Source organism: Arachis hypogaea, chromosome 15, assembly GCF_003086295.3.
Source record: "Arachis hypogaea cultivar Tifrunner chromosome 15, arahy.Tifrunner.gnm2.J5K5, whole genome shotgun sequence".
NCBI lineage: Eukaryota > Viridiplantae > Streptophyta > Magnoliopsida > Fabales > Fabaceae > Arachis > Arachis hypogaea.
In genome coordinates this window covers 16,472,299-16,495,308 of record NC_092050.1, presented here as the reverse complement: position 1 = coordinate 16,495,308, position 23,010 = coordinate 16,472,299, and the positions used below count along the sequence as shown (strand labels likewise).

The following is a 23,010-nucleotide window of genomic DNA, read 5'->3' as shown; positions in this document are numbered from 1 at the left end:
CAGCTAGACCAAAAAATAAAAATCATTACGAAAAAAAGTCAAAATAAGCAATTACTTGATAACCATGTTTGTCATTTGTCATGACAATAAAATGTGGCATAAGTGGGATTTACTTTGGTGATTTATAAATTGGATTTATGATTTTTCTTATCATCTTAGTTTTTCACCCTAATAGAAAAATCTATTGCACTTGTCCAAAAAAAAAAAAAAAAACGTCCAAACATTTAATACTCTTGGCTCTATATTACTTAATAGCTAACAAATAATTTATTAAACCCAACATTTATTAAAAGAAGTTTTGACGTGCATAAGTTACTATATTGTAAATAGCTTATTACCATATTGTAAACCACACAATTCTAATCATGCTGAAAAAAATAATACAAGAGCATATTTTAAACCATAAATCTTAACTTATATTACTACCAACTCTTGTTTTAATAAAATTATAGGAAGCGGATCTGGTGTTCCATTGTACTTTTACGGAACTGCAATGTGTCAAGCCTTTTTATCGTAGAGATTTAATTTAAACTATTAGAAGGACCTAGATGTAGGGAGTTGTGGTTATTGTGCAGCACATTAGAGTAAGGAGTATGGAAGACAGTCAACAGACCCAACAATTGAGCTCTGCTGGAGGAGTGTAAATGTCTTCTTTCTCCATTGGTGTTTGGCGGCAAGAGGCAAGGTTAGCCACTAGGGGTGCACAGACCCGGCCCGGCTCGAAGGCCCGGCCCGGTCCCGAACACTTTTGGGGCTAATTTGGTGTGATTTCATCGGGTTTAGGGCCGGGTAAGGGTCTCAAAAATAGACCCGGTCATTATTTCGGGTCGGGTCCGGGTCATAGTTCGGGCCACCCGAAGTCGGCCCGGTGACCCGGTCATCATACACAATTAATATTTTGTGTTATTAGTGATGGATCATGACTATTCTTATGTGGAATTTAAGTATTATAAATCTTAATATTTTGTGTTATTAGTCATTATAAAACTATAAGTTAATGTTTTATGTTTAGAATGCATAAGACTTTAGACTAATGCATAATATTGTGTTATTTGTATTGATTTAAATATTTGGTATTATTAGACAATATTAGTATTGATTGTGGTTATACTTTAGTATTGATTGTGGTTATGCTTTAATTTTGAAGAATGGTTGGTTCTTGTTATATTTTTCTAAGTGAATTTTACCATGTTAAATAATGGTTGGAGTCTTGGAAATTTGGATATTTTTACATGCTAGCTTACAAGAAGGTATCAACGTAATGTAATGTTAACGGCCCAGTTTTCACCCGGTTTTCACCCGGTTTTTACCCGGTATAATTGTGGCCCGAAAGTGTATTGGTTTCATCGGGTCTAGGGCCGGGTTCGGGTCTAATAAATAGATCCGGTGTATATTTCGGGTCGGGTCTGGGTCACATCGAACCCGGCTTCACCCGGCCCATGTGCACCCCTATTAGCCACAGTTGAGGTTGAGGCCAGTCGAGCTAATGCTGTTGTGGGGCCTTAATTGGGTATAGGCGGTTGGGTTGATTGTGCTAGTGGAGGATGGATCCTGCAGGAAGAGTTGGTTGTTGAATGGACTTGTATAGGTGAATCCATAAGATGAGTTTGGGTCTGTAGGTGAAAAACGTGGGCCTTTGCCAAATGAAAGAAAACTAAAAAAGGACTTGTTAACTGAATGGTAAAATCACTAAAATGTTAAGTTTCTTTGATAATGTAAATTATGATTTAGATTGTGAATGTGTATGCTAAAATGTTGCCAGTACTATTTTTTTGAATGGTTATTTTTATGTACACTTTTAATTATTAACCACCCAATGGTGTAGAACGTAATTTAATCGGAGAAGAATAACTCTATTTCATGCAAATGCCTAAGTCTTTGTTCCTGTGTTTCGACCGACGGAGTTGAATATTATTGATACGGAACATAACCCAGGATAAGATGGAAGATTAAAGAAAGAAATTTTTCTATCTCAATTTGATTTTTTGATACAACAGCTAATGGAATCACTCTACCTCACTTGTTCACACCCAAATTTTTCAAAGAAGCTCAAAGAAAATTTCATTCATAAAATTAAGGAAAAAAAAATGGCTATCAAATTTTAGAAGATTTTTATACCTCTTAAATTTAAATCCCTAACTCATAAGTTCACTAGAATAAAATATGGGTTAAATCATAATTGGGCCTAAAACAAACAAATAACAAAAAATAAAATAAACATAGAATAAATTCTAAGAAAGTGATGTCTCTTTTAATTCATCTTGACTAATGAGAGTCTTCAATGCATCTTGTAAAATAGTAAGACGTGTGACTTTTGATAATCGTTAATCATTATCTTGCCCAATTCTTGATGCATCTCTTGAACACATGATTTAGCCATGTTTGCAAAACCTTCTTTTATTCTTTTAGTTGTTGCTCTTGTAATTGGACCAATTGGCATATGACAGTTCTCAGTTTGTCCCATAGGGCTCGTATCATTCCCTCCCTCCTGAAAAAGATTTATCCTCGAATCTGCATCACAAGCAAAAGGAGATAGGTCAGAAACATTAAAAGTAGCTGATACATTATACTCACCTGGAAGGTCAATCTTGTAAGCATTGTTATTGACCCTTTCGAGCACTTGAAATGGACCATCACCCCTAGGGTCTAACTTGGATTTTCTTTGAGTAGGAAATCTCTCCTTTCTCAAATGAACCCATACCCAGTCACCAGGTTCAAAGATAAGTTGTCTTCGACCTTTATTCACCCGTTGGGCTATCAACTTATTTTTCTGTTCAAGCGATTCACGTGCTTTCAAGTGCATTGCTTTAACCTTTTTAGCTTTACCTTCTGCATCCAAGCTAACAATATCACTCAAAGGCAAAGGTAATAAGTCCAAAACAGTTAAAAGATTTAAACCATAAACAAGTTCAAAAGGAGAAACCCAGTAGAAGAATGAATAGTTCTATTATAAGCAAACTCAATAAAAGGTAAACAATCTTCCCAAGTTTTCAAATTCTTACCAACAACAGCACGTAAAAAGGTCCCTAATATTTTATGTACTACTTCAGTTTGACCATCAGTTTGAGGATGACAAGTAGTAGAGTATAATAATTTTGTGCCTAATTTATCCCATAAAACTTTCCAAAAATGACTAAAAAATTTTACGTCACGATCAGAAACAATAGTTTGGGGGAACACCATGCAAACGCACAACCTCTCTAAAGAACAGATCAGCAATATTTGTTGCATCATCAGTTTTATGGCATGCAATAAAATGATCCATTTTACTAAATCTGTCTACCACAACAAAAATGCTATCTCGACATTTTTTTGTTCGATGCAAACCAAGAACAAAATTCATAGAAATATCAACCCACGGATGCATAGGAACAGGTAAAGGGGCATACAAACCATGTGGTAAAGACTTAGATTTAGCCTGTTTACATGCAACACACTTAGCACAAAATTTTTCAACATCTCTACGCATGCGTGGTGATGAGCGGATAATTTATACCCTTTTTGGCATTGTTTTTACATAGTTTTTAGTATGTTTTAGTTACTTTTTATTATATTTTTATTAGTTTTTATGCAAAAATCATATTTCTGGACTTTACTATGAGTTTGTGTATTTTTATGTAATTTCAAGTATTTTCTGGCTGAAATTGAGGGACCTGAGCAAAAATCTGGTTCAGAGGCTGAAAAAGGACTGCAGATGCTGTTGGATTCTGACCCTCCTGCACTCGAAATGGATTTTCTGAAGCTACAGAAGCCCAATTGGCGCGCTCTCAATTGCGTTGGAAAGTAGACATCTTGGGCTTTCCAGAAATGTATAATAGTCCATACTTTACCCGAGATTTGATGGTCCAAACTGGCATCTAAACGCCCACCAAAGACCTTTTCCTGGAGTAAAACGCCAGAATTGGAGTTAAACACCCAAACTGGCACCCAAGCTGGCGTTTAACTCCAGAAATGGCCTATGCACGTGTAAAGCTCAATGCTCAGCCCAAGCACACACCAAGTGGGCCCTGGAAGTGGATTTCTGCACTATCTGCATTTAGTTACTCATTTTCTGTAAACCTAAGTTATTAGTTTAGTATAAATAGTACTTTTTACTATTGTATTCACATACTTTTACCATACTTGGAAAACTTTATCATCCTTGGACTTGGAGGCTGGCCATACGGCCATGCCTAGACTATTTTCACTTATGTATTTTCTACGATGGAGTTTCTACACCCCATAGATTAAGGTGTGGAGCTCTGCTGTTCTTCATGAATTAATGCAAGTACTATTGTTTCTCTTTCAATTCACGCCTACTTCTTCTCCAAGATATACTCTCGTACTTAATTCAGTTAAGTCAGAATGAAGGGGTGACCCATGACAATCACCCACTATCTTCGTTACTCGCTTAGCCAAGATCCGCGTGCCTGACAACCATAAAGCAGTCTACATGATGTTCAACGTAGTCCTTAGACGACAGCCAGAGTATATTCTCTTGGGTCTCTAATACACGGACCGAGTCCGTGAGATTAGGATCTTCGTGGTATAGGCTAGAACCAATTGGCAGCCATTCCTAAGATCCGGAAAGTCTAAACCTTGTCTGTGGTATTCCGAGTAGGATCTGGGAAGGGATGACTGTGACGAGCTTCAAACTTGCGAATGCTGAGCGGAGTGACAGTGGCAAAAGGACAAGGGTCCTATTCCGACGCTAGCAGGAACCGACAGATGATTAGCCGTGCGGTAGCTGTACTTGGTATTTTTCATCCGAGACGAGAAATCCGACAGTTGATTAGCCGTGCAAAGGCCGTACCTGGTATTTTTTATCCGAGAGGATCATACAGCTTGCCATGGAAGGGAGTACGCATGGTTGGAAGAAGGCAATAGGAAAGCAGAGGTTCAGAAGCAACAAAGCATCTCCAAATGCTTATCTGAAATTCCCACTAATGAATTACATAAGTACCTTTATCTTATTTTCTGTTTTATTTATCTTTTAATTATCAAAACTCATAACCATTTGAATCCGCCTGACTGAGATTTACAAGATGACCATAGCTTGCTTCAAGCCGACAATCTCCGTGGGATCGACCCTTACTCACTTAAGGTATTACTTGGACGACCCAATGCACTTGCTGGTTAGTTGTGCGGAGTTGTGAAAAGTGTGAATCATAATTTCGTGCACCAAGTTTTTGGCGCCGTTGCTGAGGATTGTTCGAGTTTGGACAACTGACGGTTCATCTTGTTGCTTAGATTAGGTAATTTTATTTTATGTTTAAGCTTTTTATTTTTTATTTTCGAAAAATTAAAAAAAAATGTTCCTTTTGGACCGAAGCTTTAGACTACCATTGCATGAATCCTGGAATTCCTATTAAAAATTTTGAATTTCTTTATTTTCTTTTCCAAAATAATTTTCGAAAAATACAAAAAAAATTTAATGAAATAATAAAAACCAAAAAAATTTGTGTTTCTTGTTTGAGTTTCGTGTCAAATTTTAAGTTTGGTGTCAATTGCATGTTTTAATTTTTCTTGAATTTTCGAAAATATATGCATTATGTTCTTCTTTTATTTTCAAGTTGTTCTTGATGATTCTCTTTGTTTAATCTTGTGATTTTCTTGTTTTGTGTCTTTTGTTGTTTTTCATATGCATTTCCGAATTCATAGTGTTTAAACATTAAAAATTTCTAAGTTTGGTATCTTGCATGTCTTTCTTTTCTTGAAAATTTTCAAAAATATGTTCTTGATGTTCATCATGATCTTTAAAGTGTTCTTGTTGTTCATCTTGACATTCAAAGTGTTCTTGCATGCATTAGTTGTTTTGATCTTAAATTCTTATGTCTTGTGTCATTTTGTTATTTTTCTCTCTCCTCATTAAAAATTCAAAAATAAAAAAATAATATCTTTCCCTTATTTTGCTCATAAATTTCGAAATTTTGGGTTGACTTAGTCAAAAATTTTTGAATTTAGTTGTTTCTTGTTAGTCAAGTCAAAATTTCAATTTAAAAATTCTATCTTTTCAAATCTTTTTCAAAAATCAAAACATTTTCATTTTTCTTTCATGTTTTTGAAAATCTCAAAATTAATTTTAAAATCTTTTTCTTAATTTTATTTCATAATTTTCAAAATTAGTGCTAACATTTAATGTTTTGAGTAAAAAATTTTCAAGTTGTTACTTGCCTATTAAGAAAGGATCAATCTTTAAATTCTAGAATCATATCTTTTAGTTTCTTGTTAGTCAAGTAATCAACTTTAATTTCAAAAATTAAATCTTTTTAATTTCCTTTCCAAATATTTTTTCAAAATAAATTTCAATCATATCTTTTTCAAAACTAAATTTCAAAATCTTTTTCTAACTTCTTATCTTTTCAAAATTTATTTTTAAATATTTTTCAATTAACTACTTGACTTTTTGTTTGTTTTACTATTTCTTATCTTTTTCAAAACCACCTAACTACTTTTCTCTCTCTAATTTTCGAAAACCACTAACAACTCTTTCAAAATTCTTTTTTTATTAACTAATTATTTTAAATTCTAATTTTATTTTATTTCTTTTAATAAATTCGAATTCTAATTAATAATTAAAATAAAAACAAAAATATTTTTCTTTTATTTTAAATTAATATTCGAATACTCTCTCTCTCTCTCTCATCTCTTTCTATTTATTTATTTAATTACTAACACTTCTCTTCTTCTTAAAATTTGAACCCTCTCCCTCTCTCTGTGTTCGAATTCTCTTTATTTTCTCTCTACCTCATTCTTCTATTCTTCTACTCACATAAAGGAATCTCTATACTGTGACATAGAGGATTCCTCTTCTTTTCTGTTCTCTTCTCTTTCATATGAGCAGGAACAATGATAAGAACATTCTTGTTGAAGCTGATCCTGAATCTGAAAAGACTCTAAAGAGGAAGCTAAGAGAAGCTAAAGCACAAAACTCTGGAGAGGACCTTACAGAAATTTTTGAAAAAGAAGTAGAGATGGCAGCCGAAAACAATAACAATGGTGGAGATGCAAGGAAGATGCTTGGTGACTTTACTGCACCAACTTCTGACTTCTACGGAAGAAGCATCTCAATTCTTGCAATTGGAGCAAACAACTTTGAGCTTAAGCCTTAATTAATTTCTCTAATGCAGCAGAATTGTAAGTTTCATGGGCTTCCATTGGAAGATCCTCATCAGTTCTTAGCTGAATTCTTGCAAATATGTGACACTGTTAAGACCAATGGGGTTAATCCCGAAGTCTACAGACTTATGCTTTTCCCCTTTGCTGTAAGAGACAGAGCTAGGATATGGTTAGACTCACAACCTAAAGAAAGCCTGAACTCTTGGGAAAAGTTGGTCAATGCTTTCTTGGCCAAGTTCTTTCCACCTCAAAAGTTGAGCAAGCTTAGAGTGGAAGTCCAAACCTTCAGACAGAAGGAAGGTGAATCCCTCTATGAAGCTTGGGAAAGATACAAGCAATTAATCAGAAGGTGTCATTCTGACATGCTTTCAGAATGGAGCATCCTATGTATATTCTATGATGGTCTGTCTGAATTGTCCAAGCTGTCATTGGACCACTCTGCTGGTGGATCTCTTTATCTGAAGAAGACGCCTGCAGAAGCCCAGGAACGCATTGAAGTGGTTGCAAATAACCAGTTCATGTATTCTTCTGAAAGAAATCCTGTGAATAATGGGGTGACTCAGAAGAAAGGAGTTCTTGAGATTGATACTCTAAATGCAATATTGGCTTAGAATAAAATATTGACTCAGCAAGTCAATATGATTTCTCAGAATCTGACTGGAATGCAAGCTACATCCGGCAGTACTAAAGAAGCTTCCTCTGAAGGAGAAGCTTATGACCCTAAGAATCCTGCAATGGAAGAGGTGAATTACATGGGAGAATCCTATGGAAACATCTATAATCCTTCATGGAAAAATCATCCAAATTTCTCATGGAAGGATCAACAGAAGCCTCAACAAGGCTTCAATAATAATAATGGTGGGAGAAATAGGTTTGGCAATAGCAAACCTTTTCCATCATTTTCTGAGCAACAGACAGAGAATTCTAAGAAGAGCCTCTCTGACTTAGCAACCATAGTCTCTGATCTATCTAAGACCACTCTCAGTTTCATGACTGAAACAAGGTCCTCCATTAGAAATTTGGAGGCACAAGTGGGTCAACTGAGTAAAAGAGTGACTGAAACTCTTCCTAGTACTCTCCCAAGCAATACAGAAGAGAATCCAAAGAGAGAGTGCAAGGCCATCAATATACCCAACATGGCCGAACCTATAGAGGAGGAAGAGGCAGTGATTTCTAGTGAGGAAGACCTCAATGGACGTCCACTGACCACTAAGGAGTTCCCTAATGAGGAACCAAAGTAATCTGAGGCTCATACAGAGACCATAGAGATTCCACTGAACTTACTGTTGCAGTTCATGAGCTCTGATGAAGATCCTTCCTCTGAAGAAGATGAAGATATTATTGAAGAGTAAGTTGCTAAGTATCTAGGAGCAATCATAAAGCTGAATGCCAAGTTATTTGGTAATGAGACTTGGGAGGATGAACCTCCATTGCTCATCAATGAACTGAATGCCTTGGTTCAACAAAAATTACCTCAGAAGAAACCGGATTTCGGAAAGTTCTTAATACCCTGTACCATAGGCACCATGACCTTTAAGAAGGCTTTGTGTGACCTGGGGTCAGGAATAAACCTCATGCCACTCTCTGTAATGGAGAAACTGGGGATCTTTGAGGTACAAGCTGCAAGAATCTCACTAGAGATGGCAGACAAATCAATGAAACAGGCTTATGAACTTGTAGAGGATGTCTTAGTGAAGGTTGAAGGCCTGTACATCCCTGCTGACTTCATAATCCTAGACACTGGAAAGGATGAGGATGAATGCATCATCCTTAGAAGACCCTTCCTAGCCACAGCAAGAGCTGTGATTGATGTGGACAGAGGAGAGTTAGTCCTTTAATTGAATGGGGACTAACTTGTGTTTAAGGCCCAAGGATCTTCTTCTGTAACCATGGAGAGGAAGCATGAAAAGCTTCTTTCAATACAGAGTCAAACAGAGCTTCCACACTCAACTTCTAAGTTTGGTGTTGGGAGGCCACCATCAAGCTCTGTGTCTCTGTGAAGCTCTCTAAGAGCTCACTGTCAAGCTATTGACATTAAAGAATCGCTTATTGGGAGGCAACCCAATGTTATTTAATTATATTTATTTATTTATATTCCATTGTCATTTTATGTTTTCTTTAGGTAGATGATCATGTGAAGTCATAAAAATAGCTGCAGAACTAAAGCAAAATAAAAAACAGCATAAAAAATAGCACACCCTAGAGGACAGGCTTACTGGCGTTTAAACGCCAGTAAGGATAGCAGAATGGCGTTTAACGCCCAGTCTGGCAGCATTCTGGACGTTAAACGCCAGAATGGGCAGCACTCTGGGCGTTTAACGCCAGAAAAGGGTGACTGGTGTCTGGCTGACGTTAAACACCAGAATTGGCAGACAGACTGGCGTTTAACGCCAGAAAAGGGTGTCTGGCTGGCGTTAAACACCAGAAAGGGGCAGCAGACTGGCGTTTAACGCCAGGAAAGGTAGCAGAGCTGGCGTTTAACGCCAGAATTAGCACACTGAGGGCATTTGAACACCAGAATGGTACAGGGAGCAGAATTCCTTGACACCTTAGGATACCCCACCTCTTCTTCTCTCCTCTTCACACCTCTCCATAACACTCTTCCCCAAATACCATTCACCTATCAAATTCTAACCTCTTCCCCATATTCTCTTCACCACTCACATCCATCCATCATAAACCCCACATACCTCACCATTCAAATTCAAACCATTTCCCTCCCAAACTCACCCCTTCATACCCGAATTCCCTCTCTCCCTTACCCTATAAATACCCCTCCTTACCACCTTCAATTTCACACATCATAACCACCTAAAATCCCCTTGGCCGAACCATTCACACACCTTTATCTCCTCCATTTCTTCTTCTTCTACTCCTTTCTTTCTTCTTTTGCTCGAGGACTGACAAACCCCAATTTGACGGTTTGTTTTGCATTGAATTCAGAGTATTTTGATAACCTTTTGTCACATTTAGCCTAGGAATTAGCATGATTTTGTTATCTCTCCCATATTCGTGCTTAAGTGTAAAAACATGCTTTCTAAGCCTTATTTTGATGAATTCTAGTTCTTCTTTGATTCCATAAGATGCCTTGAGGTGTTTGCTAGTGATTCCAGGATTGAAGTAGGCTAGGCATGGATCAAAGGAAGCAAGGAAGGAAGCATACAAGTGGAGAGAAGCATAAAAAGTCAAAGAAGCAAAGTTAGCCATGCATGCGCACGCGCACAAGGCGCTCACGCGCACATTGCAGAATCGACCAGGGACGCGCACGCGTACCATGCGCGCACGCGCCGATGATGGCACATGACCTCATTAATGCAACACGTGCCTGGCGATTTGAGAGGGTTTCTGAACCCATTTTTGGCGCCAAATTGCTAAGGGAAAGGAATAAAAGGATGAAGGATTAAGGGGAAGGCATAAGGACATCATAAGGGGAATGATAATCATCATTCCCAACTAACTAATCACTTTTAGCTTAGAGTTTTGGAGAGAGAAGCTCTCACTTCTCTCTAGAATTAGGATTAGGATTAGGTTTAGTTCTTAGATCTAGGTTTTAATCTTTGCTTTCTTCCACCTCTATTTCTCAATATTCTTTGTTGCTACATTCAATCTCCTTCTATTCCTTTGTTGTAATTTCCTTTATGTTGTTCTTATATTTTGTTGTAGATCTAGTATTGTTCCTTCTACTTTCTTCCAATTCAATAAGAGGTAATTCATAATAATTGTTCTTCTTTGCTTTTCTATTGTTGATCTCTTGTTTTTGTAGTTGTAGATTCCTCTAATTCTTGCATTTAATAATGTTTACTCCTCTTGCACTTTATGTGTTTGTTGAAATGTCTCTTTTAGTTTTAGTGTAGATTTTGTTCCTCTTGGCCTAGGTAGAGTAATTAGTGACACTTGAGTTATCTAATTCCTTTGTTGATTGATAATTGGAGAGATTGCTAATTGGTTTGGAGTGCACTAAAGCTAGTCTTTCCTTGGGAGTTGGCTAGGACTTGTGGCTCAAGTCAATTCATCCACTTGACTTTCCTTTAATTAGTAAGGGTTAACTAAGTGGTAGCAATGAACAATTCTCATCACAATTGAGAAGGATAACTAGGATAGGACTTCTAGTTCTCACACCTTGCCAAGAGCCTTTTATAGTTGTTAGTTTATTTTCATTGCCATTTACTTTTCATGCTCCTTATCCAAAACCCCAAAATAACTCATAACCAATAACAAGACACTTCATTGTAATTCCTAGGGAGAACGACCCGAGGTCCAATACTTCGGTTTATAAATTTTAGGGGTTTGTACTAGTGACAAACAACTTTTTGTATGAAAGGATTATTGCTTGGTTTAGAAACTATACTTTACAACGAGATTTTATTAGTGAATTTCTAAACCGTCAAAAATCCATTCATCAAGGACGAGCAACACTTCTAAGTTTACTGTGGGAAAAAGCTCTGTTTTTTATTTTTCCATAACCATTAATGGCACCTAAGACTGGAGAAACCTCTAGAAAGAGGAAAGGGAAGGTAATTGCTTCCACCTCCGAGTCATGGGAGATGGAGAGATTCATCTCAAAGGTCCATCAAGACCACTTCTATGAAGTTGTGGCCAAGAAAAAGGTGATCCCCGAGGTCCCCTTCATGCTTAGAAAGAGTGAATATCTGGAGATCTGACGTGAGATTCGAAGAAGAGGTTGGGAAGCTCTCACCAACCAATCCAATAAGTCAGAATCTTAATGGTTCAAGAGTTCTATGCTAATGCATGGATCACTAAGAACCATGATCAAAGTATGAACCCGAACCCAAAGAATTGGCTCACAATGGTTCGGGGGAATTACTTGGATTTCAGTCCAGAAAATGTGAGGTTGGCATTTAACTTGCCAATGATGAGAGGAGATCCTCATCCTTTCACTAGAAGGGTCAACTTTGATCAAAGGTTGGACCAAGTCCTCATGGACATCTGTATGAAAGGAGCTCAATGGAAGAGAGACTCCAAAGGCAAGCCGGTTCAACTAAGAAGGCTTGACCTCAAACCCGTGGCTAGGGGATGGTTGGAGTTCATCCAACACTCTATCATTCCTACTAGCAACCGGTCTGAAGTTACAATAGACCAGGATATCATGATCTATAGTATCATGAATGGAGAGGAAGTAGAAGTTCATGAGATCATACCTCTAGAACTCTACAAGGTGGCAGACAAGCCCTCAACTTTGGCAAGGTTAGCCTTCCCTCATCTCATCTGTAACCTATGCAATTCAGCTGGAATTGTCATAGAGGAAGACATCCTCATTGATGAGGACAAACCCATCACTAAGAAGAGGATGGAGCAAATAAGAGAGCCCACTCATGGACCTCAACAAGAGCATGAGGAAATTCCTCATCAAGAAATCCCTAAGATGCCTCAAGGGATGCACTTTCCTCCACAAAACTATTGGGAGCAAATCAACACCTCCTTAGGAGAATTGAGTTCCAACATGGGGCAACTAAGGATGGAGCACCAAGAGCACTCCATTATCCTCAATGAAATCAGAGAGGACCAAAAGGCCATGAGGGAGGAGCAACAAAGGCAAGGAAGAGACATAGAGGAGTTCAAGCACTCCATAAGATCTTCAAGAGGAAGAACTAGCCGCCATCACTAAGGTGGACCCATTCTTTAATTTCCTTGTTCTTATTTTTCTGTTTTTCGGTTTTTATGCTTTATGTTTTGTCTATGTTTTGTGTCTTTATTACATGATCATTAGTGTCTAGTGTCTATGTCTTAAAGCTATGAATGTCCTATGAATCCTTCACCTTTCTTAAATAAAAAAATATTTTTAATTGCAAAAGAACAAGAGGTACATGGATTTCGAATTTTATCTTGAAATTAGCTTAATTATTTTGATGTGGTGGCAATACTTTTTGTTTTCTGAATGAATGCTTGAACAGTGCATATTTTTGATATTGTTGTTTATGAATGTTAAAATTGTTGGCTCTTGAAAGAATAATAAAAAAAAGGAGAAATGTTATTGATAATCTGAAAAATCATAAAATTGATTCTTGAAGCAAGAAAAAGCAGTGAAAATCAAAGCTTGCGAAAAAAAATGGCAAAAAAAATAAAAAAAAGAAAGAAAAAGAAAAAGCAAGCAGAAAAAGCCAATAACCCTTTAAACCAAAAGGCAAGGGTAAAAAGGATCCAAAGCTTTGAGCATTAATGGAAAGGAGGGCCCAAAGAAATAAAATCCCGGCCTAAGCGGCTAAATCAAGCTGTCCCTAACCATGTGCTTGTGGCGTGAAGGTGTCAAGTGAAAAGCTTGAGACTGAGCGGTTAAAGTCGTGGTCCAAAGCAAAAAGAGTGTGCTTAAGAGCTCTGGGCACCTCTAACTGGGGACTCTAGCAAAGCTGAGTCACAATCTGAAAAGGTTCACCCAGTTATGTGTCTGTGGCATTTATGTATCCAGGTGGTAATACTGGAAAACAAAATGCTTAGGGTCACGGCCAAGACTCATAAAGTAGTTGTGTTCAAGAATCAACATACTGAACTAGGAGAATCAATAAAACTATCTGAATTCTGAGTTCCTATGGATGCCAATCATTCTGAACTTCAAAGAATAAAATGAGATGCCAAAACTGTTCAGAAGCAAAAAGGCTACAAGTCCCGCTCATCTAATTAAAACTAATCTTCATTGATATTTTTGAGATTTATTGTATTTTCTATTCTTTTTATCCTATTTTGTTTTTAGTTGATTGGGGACAAGCAACAATTTAAGTTTGGTGTTGTGATGAGCGGATAATTTATACCCTTTTTGGCATTGTTTTTACATAGTTTTTAGTATGTTTTAGTTACTTTTTATTATATTTTTATTAGTTTTTATGCAAAAATCACATTTCTGGACTTTATTATGATTTTGTGTGTTTTTCTGTAATTTCAGGTATTTTCTGGCTGAAATTGAAGGACCTGAGCAAAAATCTGATTCAAAGGCTGAAAAAGAACTGCAGATGTTGTTGGATTCTGACCCTCCCGAACTCGAAATGGATTTTTTGGAGCTATAGAAGCCCAAATGGAGCGCTCTTAATTGCGTTGGAAAGTAGACATCTTGGGCTTTCCAGAAATGTATAATAGTCCATACTTTGCTCGAGATTTGATGGCCCAAACTGGCATCTAAACGCCCACCAAAGACCCTTTTCTGGAGTAAAATGCCAGAACTGGCACCAGAACTGGAGTTAAACGCCCAAACTGGCACCCAAGCTGGCGTTTAACTCCAAGAATGGCCTATGCACGTGTAAAGCTTAATGCTCAGCCCAAGCACACACCAAGTGGGCCCCGGAAATAGATTTCTGCACTATCTGCACTTAGTTACTCATTTTCTGTAAACCTAATTTACTAGTTTAGTATAAATAGCACTTTTTACTATTGTATTCGCATACTTTTACCATACTTGGAAAACTTTATCATCCTTGGACTTGGAGGCTGGCCATACAGCCATGCCTAGACTATTTTCACTTATGTATTTTCTACGGTGGAGTTTCTACACCCCATAGATTAAGGTGTGGAGCTCTGCTGTTCTTCATGAATTAATGCAAGTACTATTGTTTCCCTTTCAATTCATGCCTACTTCTTCTCCAAGATATACTCTCGTACTTAATTCAGTTAAGTCAGAATGAAGGGGTGACCCGTGATAATCACCCACTATTTTCGTTACTCGCTTAGCCAAGATCCGCGTGCCTGACAACCACAAAGCGGTCTACATGATGTTCAACATAGTCATTGGACGACAGACGGAGTATATTCTCTTGGGTCTCTAATACACGGACCAAGTCCGTGAGATTAGGAACTTCGTGGTATAGACTAGAACCAATTGGCAGCCATTCCTGAGATCCGGAAAGTCTAAACCTTGTCTGTGGTATTCCGAGTAGGATCTGGGAAGGGATGACTGTGACGAGCTTCAAACTTGCAAATGTTGGGCGCAGTGACAGTGTGCAAAAGGACAAGGGTCCTATTTTGACGCTAGCGGGAACCGACAGATGATTAGCCGTGCGGTAGCTGTACTTGGTATTTTTCATCCGAGACGAGAAATTTGACAGTTGATTAGCCGTGCAGAAGATGTACCTGGTATTTTTCATCCGAGAGGATCATACAGCTTGCCATGGAAGGGAGTACGCATGGTTGGAAGAAGGCAATAGGAAAGCAGAGGTTCAGAAGCAACAAAGCATCTCCAAACGCTTATCTGAAATTCCCACCAATGAATTACATAAGTACCTTTATCTTATTTTCTGTTTTATTTATCTTTTAATTATCAAAACTCATAACCATTTGAATCCGCCTGATTGAGATTTACAAGATGACCATAGCTTGCTTCAAGCCGACAATCTCCATGGGATCGACCCTTACTCACGTAAGGTATTACTTGGACGACCCAGTGCACTTGCTGGTTAGTTGTGCGGAGTTGTGAAAAGTGTGAATCAAAATTTCGTGCACCACGTGGCCAGTAAAAATGTTCAGATAACACGTCCAATGTCTTATGCACACCAAAATGACCCATCAAATCCCCATTATGTGATTCAAGAACAAGTAAGTCCCTCATAGAACAAGCAGGCACACAAATTCTATTACCACGAAACAGAAAACCTTCATGTCTATAAAATTTGTTAAATGTACTATGTTTACAAGAGGCATAAATAGCAGAAAAGTCAGAATTAGTGACATACAGCTCCTTTAAAAACTCAAATCCCAATAACTTAGAGGTAAGTGTAGTAATCAAATCATACCTCCAAGATAAAGCATCAGCAATGACATTATCTTTACCTTGTTTAAAGGCAATCACATAGGGAAATGTTTCAATAAATTCCACCCATTTAGCATGTCTTTTATCAAGCTTACCTTGTCCTTTTAAGTGCTTCAAAGATTCATGATCCGTGTGAATCACAAACTCCTTAGGTAAGAGGTAGTGTTGCCAAACCTCTAAAGCCCGAACCAAAGCATATAATTCTTTGTCATATATGAATATTTACGCTGAGCTAAATTCAACTTTTCACTTAAGAAGGCAATGGCTCATTTTTCCTGCATTAAAACAGCACCTATACCAATGCCAGAAGCATCACATTCAATCTCAAAGGTTTTATCAAAGTTAGGTAAAATAAGAATAGGAGCAGAACACAAACAGTCTTTTAGGGTATGAAATGCAATGTCTTGTTCCCTTTCCCATTTAAATCCAACATCCTTTTTTATAACCTCTGTGAGAGGCGTAGCAATAGCAGAAAATTTTTTACAAATCTTCTATAAAACCCAGCTAACCCATGAAAACTTCGTACCTCAGAAGCATTCTTAGGCGTTGGCCATTCACGAATAACCTTTACCTTTTCCTCATCAACTTCAATTCCACTCGCACTCACAATAAAACCAAGAAATATAACTTGATCAATACAAAAAGTGCACTTTTTAAGATTAGTATATAATTTTTCTTTTCGAAGCACTTCCAAAACATCTGAAACATGTGACAAGTGGTCATCCAAACAAGTGCTATAAATGAGAATATCTTCAAAATAAACAACAACAAATTTACCCAAAAAGTCTCGCAAAGCATGGTTCATTAGACGCATAAAAGTACTAGGGGCATTAGTTAACCCAAAAGGCATTACTAACCACTCATATAACCCATGTTTTGTTTTAAATGCAGTCTTCCATTCATCCCCTGGTTTCATTCTAACTTGATAATACCCACTTTTCAAATCAATTTTAGTGAATATGCATGCAACATATAACTCATCAAGCAAGTCATCTAACCTAGGGATAGGATAACGATACTTTACCGTAATTTTATTGACTGCACGACAATCCACACACATTCGCCAAGTACTATCCTTCTTTGGAACCAACAAAACTGGTACAGCACATGGACTCATACTCTCCCGGATGTGACCTTTGGCTAATAACTCCTCCACTTGCCTTTGAAGCTCCTTTGTCTCTTCAGGATTACTCCTATAGGCTGGTCTATTAGGAATGCTAGCACCAGGAATAAAATCAATTTGGTGCTCAATCTCCCACATAATGGAGGCAAACCACGTGGTATGTCAGTAGGAAAGACATCGACAAATTCCTGCAACTAAGAGACAAAGCTATTTGGCAAATTTGGGTTAAGGTCAGTGTCAGATAATAAAGTGTCCCTAAACCGAACCATAAACAAAGATTTCTTGCCTATTAAAGCACTCTTTAAATCTCTATCTTTTGCAAAAAAATACAATTTGCTCTCAACTTTCTCAATTTTTTTTTGTATTTGTACTACTCTCATGACATGGACTCTTTTCTTTCTTTTCACTCACCTTTGGTCCTTTTGCTATATTCTTTTCTCTCATAGTCTCTTTTCTCTAAGATTTTTCTGTGATCTCACATCCCATGTTCCCCTTGGTATCCTGTTGAAGCTTCAAATGGTCAAGGTAAACCTCCTTAGGTGATAAAGGAGCAAGAGTGATCTTGCGACCATTAAAATCAAAGGAGAATCGATTCGTGTAACCATCATGAAATGCTCGATGGTCGAAATACCAAGGTCGCCCCAATAATAAATGACAAGCTTGCATTGGCACCACATCACACAATGCCTCATCAACATACTTGCCAATAGAGAATGCAATTGTCACCTGTTTGTCAACCTTGATCTCTCCACTGTCATTCAACCACTGCAACGTATATGGTTTAAGATGTCGAACACATGTCAAACCCAATTTCTCCACCATAAGTGTACTAGCCACATTAGTCCAACTCCCGCCATCAATTATTAGACTACACACTTTTCCACCCACCAAGCATCTAGTGTGAAAAAGATTGTGGCGTTGCTCTAGACTATCTTCTTTCACCTGCAAATTCAAAGCATGTCTAACAACAAAAGATTCACCATGGACTGCATACTCAACATCACCATCAGAACAATCCTCCAAAGATGGCATGCTATTATGATCAGAGTCATCACCATGATCAGAATCAGACACAATATCATCTCCTCTAATAACCATCAATCTCCTATTTGGGCAATCACTAGCATAATGACCTATACCATGACACTTGAAGCATTTAATATCTCGATGTCTAGAAGTAGCAGAAGAAGAGTTAGAATTACCTATCTTCTTCGTAGCATCAAGCAATGCATTGGATTCAACACCCTTAGTCTTTGTTGTGTCAGCACTACGAGACTCCCACTTTGGATTAGCATGCGATAATCCTCTTGGTGCTCTTCTTTGTTGTTGCCTTTCCACCTTCATTGCCATACTGACCAAATCCTCCATCTTCACATAATGATGTAACTCCACCACATCAGCAATTGCTCTATTCAAACCACCCACAAATCGTGCCATAGTAACCTCAGTGTCCTATTCTATGTTGGCAGTAATCATAAGCATTTCTATTTCCTTATGGTAGTCTTCAACGGACTTGGAGCCTTGAGTCAGTCGATGTAACTTCTAATGCACTTTCCTGTAGTAGTATGAAGGCACAAATCATTTCTTCATGAGGCGCTTCATAAGATCCCAAGACTCTATAGGGTGATCATCATTCCGCCGTCATGTCTTCACTAGTTCATCCCACCAAAGCAAGGCATAGTCACAGAATGCAACTACTGCCAAACGATCCTTCTTTGCCTCAGAGTAATTATGACAAGCAAAAATTCTTTCCACCTTATGTTCCCACTCCAAATAAACTTCAGGATCATTTCTCCCTTTGAATGGTGGTATTTGCATCTTGATGGTGTTGATATTGCTATCTTGACTTTTATGTCGAGGTGTTATAACCCCATCAGAGTCATCATCAGAAGGTACATGATTCTGACGCCGATTCCGGAAAGGTCCTTGTTTAGTAATCTTGGATAGTGTCTGTGTCACCTCTTGCTTCCATGCTTTCAATTCAGTCATGCGATTAGTTAAGTGTTGAATGACCCTTTGCATCAACTCCATGTCAACTAAAGTATCTTCGGAATGAGCTGCCATAACAATGAACCTGTAACAAAAATGTTATAAAAGGACATCACAATCACTTGCTCACGTGTTTCACTCAAAGATGGACACTCGTGTTTATTCTCAAAATTGGCTTTTACCCTCTATTGAACTTACCACTCTTGCCTTTTACCACTCTTGAATCTCTTTGACTGTTGCACTTTAGAAATCAAATAAAAATAAAAGATAGAGAAAATCTGACGCAACGATAAGAGGAAAAGATGGACAGAATAATAAAAAGGGACAAAGACACAAAAGACAAAAGATAAGAATAATAAAAAATAAAAATAATAAGAATAAGAATAATGATAATAACGTACGTAATGATTTTTTTTTGAGATTGTTGCTTTGTTTTTTTATAAGAACACAACGTTTTTTTTTTTGTGATTTTTTTTTTGCTTGAGTGCTACTGTGTAAACTTCAAAGTATGTACTCTCAAGTATGTACTCTTTTTTTTTGGGTACTCAAGGTGTGTTGGCAAAAGAAAATTTACTAATAATAAGAAACTTCAAAGTGCGTACTCTTTTTTTTTTACTAATAATGAGAAGAATGATAATAAAGTAATAAAAAGGAAGGACGAAAAGAATAATGATGAACACAAATGCAGCAAGGAAAGAAAATAATCCTAGGAAAAGGAATTAAAAGACAATCAACAAGAAAAGAATAAGACGTAAGGATAAAGTGACTATGCGTGGCTGGAATTTTTTTTTTAAATTTATATAGAACACAAAAAGGGTGAACGTAGACTAATGAAAATTAATCTAATACCTGAAATCTGATACCAAATGATACGGAACGTAACCCAGGATAAGATGGAAGATCAAAGAGAGGGACTCCTCTACCTCAATTTGATTTCCTGATGCAACAGCTAAGGGAATCACTCTATCTCACCTGTTCACACCCAAGTTTCTCAAAGAAACTCAGAAAATTTCATTCATAAAATTAAGGAAAAAAATGGCTACCAAATTTTAGAGGGTTTTTATACCTCTTAAATTTAAATCCCTAACTCATAAGTTCACTAGAATAAAATATGGGCCAAATCATAATTGGGCCTAAAACAAACAAATAACAAAAAATAAAATAAACATAGAATAAATTCTAAGAAAGTGATGTCTCTTTTAATTTATCTTGACTAATGAGAGTCTTCAATGCATCTTGTAAAATAGTAAGACTTGTGACTTTTGATAATCGTTAATCATTGTCTTACCCAATTCTTAATGCATCTCCTGAACACATGATTTAGCCATGTTTGCAAAACCTTCTTTTATTCTCTTCATTGTTGCTCTTGTAATTGGATCAATTGGCATATGACAGTTCTCAGTTTGTCCCATAGGGCTCGTATCAATTATAGATGTAATTGGTTTAGCATTTGAATTAAAAATTACACGTTCAATTGTGTAGCAAATATGAATTTATTGTTTGGTTTTGTTTTTTATTTGTAAACATAAACATGGTTGTATGCGTTAAACTTTGGCTTAATCGAAGCCAAAAATTGTGGCGCGTTCGATTGTGATCGTTGGAAAAGTGAAATAAAGAACGTATTTTTTTTGCGAATTTCGTCCTTCATCCTTATGTGACGTATAGTATTGTCTTTTTCTTATGGACTTTTCAGTAGTCGTATATTATATTAAATTTTCAATCATTTTTACTAATACACATTTTTGTATGAAGCATTTTTTTGTTATTTTTTATTTGATTTTGTATAAATTTTATTTTGAGTTCTTGAATTAAAGTGTACTTCGTTTATCGTCCTTAAATTTTTATGATATGAATTATTGAACCCATCAAAAAGACCAAATTAAATAAAAAGTAAAGTACTAAAAAATGAGTACTGAAAAAAAAAGATTAAAAGAGTAATAAATTTCAGGACATAAGTTTAAGTTTTTTTAGGAAAAAATTATAGTGAAAAGAGAGTTTTCACGTGAAAAGAGAGTTTTCACCTGAAAAAATATAGTGTGTAATAGTTTTGGCCTATAATGTACTATAATTCATTTTGATCTTTTATTTGCTAAAAAAGGGAAGATAAAATTTAGGTAACGTTGATACGATACAGATTTGGTTAGTTTCATTTTATAAGTTAGACACCATGCTAATGAGTTTTTGTTTATTAGTTTACGAGTAAGCAAATCGTTGACTCTTCTTTTGGATTCTACAAGCAAGCACAAAGATGGGAAGTAATGGATAGTTTGCGGCCTTTTAGGGCTTACCTGGTTACAGAATCACATATGTTTTCGTACAATGGTTTACTCGAAAATGAAAGTAAAGACTGATGAAGAAGGCATATGTAATAAGAGAGAGTATGGTTAAAATGGTAGTGAGAAGAAAGCTGGAACGTGCGTGATGCATGATGGAATCAAAGTTACTAGCTAGTGGCCACGTCGACTAGTCGATCCGCCACGGGAACCCCTCCCTCGGCTTCCCTGCCCCTGCGAGTAAAACCTTTCTTCGAGGGTGTCATTGCAGTCGGTGAGATGCTTGACCCTAGCCTCCAAAGTGATAACTTGCCTTGCAACGTCTATGTATTTGACCCTCTATTTGTCGACAATGTTATAGTTATAATCGTGAACATAGGTATCTAGGATAGAATAGAGTTGTCTGATGCAAAGGCGGGCAGCGTCCTCCCAACTTATAGCCGAATCGAAAGCAATCCGGCTAGCCACGACCAACGGCTTAGAGGATAGTGGGGGAACGATAGAGACAATGTGACGGTGCATCTGCGTCCATCATGGTATGTTTGCATTAGGCACCTGTAAATGGGGTTCGGTATGTCAAGCTTGTCGCAAGCCTTGTCAAGCCAGGTTCTGATCCCGACGTGTATTAGAGGATCCTTAAGCGGCTTGTTTGGAACAACTGCATGACATGTGTAGATAAGGGGGCACTAGGTCATGCGTTAACGAGAAAAACAAGAAATAACATGTGCTTGGATTTGAGTATGTTGATGATAAAATAGCAATGCACTACTTACGACCCGTAGGTTGTGGGTTGACCATCTCCTCTTGATGGTACCAAGCCTGGAGGGCTCTCAAGGCGTTCTTTTCTTTTTCACGTCGATCATCTGGCTGTATAGGGTCCGGTACCTCGCCGTCGGTAATGCGCTTTTTCCCAACATTCCTGTTCCCTCCTCCGAAGTAGACCAACCATGCGTCCAAAGCCTCTTCTAGAGTGTCATGCTTCTGCCAGCTACAGTACTGGTGTTCATGAGTTTGTTCAAGGAAGTCTTCATGGGAGGTGTATATCCCAGGCACCCATCCCTGGTAGACACAGTAATAATATGGTGAAATTCTATCCTCCATGTTTGAGTAGGTTGTAGTGGTTTGGGTGGTGTGGAGTGGTATATCTGATGTGGTTTATATACGCGTTTGTCGTGGATGAATGAGTTGGTCAAACTACCAAAGTTGACAGGGGACTGAAATGGGTGCAAAGGTGAGTTTGGCATGTACAACTTTGCAGGGGAATCCGATTCCCGTTTCGCCATGTGGGAACGGTTGAATGATTAGACTAAAGGGTATGGAGTTTTAGGAAGTATTCATTGGAGGGCCTTGCACATCAACGAGGAAGGGTTAAGTTGTTTATCACGTGGCCTGATTTTGAATTATAGCATGATTAATAGGAAATGCTGTAGTAAGGATTACGAAGGAGTTGTTGAAGTATGAAATGGCATTACTTTAACATCATGGGGGCAGCAGTTACGTTGTTGCGGTGTGCTCATTAAAGAGAACATATGATCGTGTCTCCTTAGAAGAGTAATTAATGATTGTATTATGGCTTCCGGCTGACATAGTGACATTGAATTTGTAAAGACATTCATTAAGGGGAGAGGTGGTGCGATATGATATATTTTGTAGTAATTAATTGGATATCATAAAAGCGTGAACGTGAGCTTTCCTTTCCTGGTAGTAAGCGACTAAAAATAAGGTAGCTGACATTTAGTTTTCACTGAATTTGAATGGTTAAAATTAACTTTAGCACA

The 23,010-nt window shown here is 37.4% G+C and overlaps 1 protein-coding gene across 1 annotated transcript; it reads right to left on the bottom strand.

Moving 5' to 3' along the window:
• Nucleotides 1-2,173: 2,173 nt before the first annotated feature.
• LOC140179130 (uncharacterized) lies at nt 2,174-17,108 on the bottom strand. Its single transcript, XM_072217764.1, has 5 exons — nt 16,374-17,108; nt 3,197-3,418; nt 2,575-2,944; nt 2,306-2,511; nt 2,174-2,185 (listed from the first exon to the last, which is right to left on the bottom strand). Exons 1-5 carry the CDS (start codon nt 17,106-17,108, stop codon nt 2,174-2,176), a joined length of 1,545 nt encoding a protein of 514 aa, XP_072073865.1.
• Nucleotides 17,109-23,010: the final 5,902 nt, after the last annotated feature.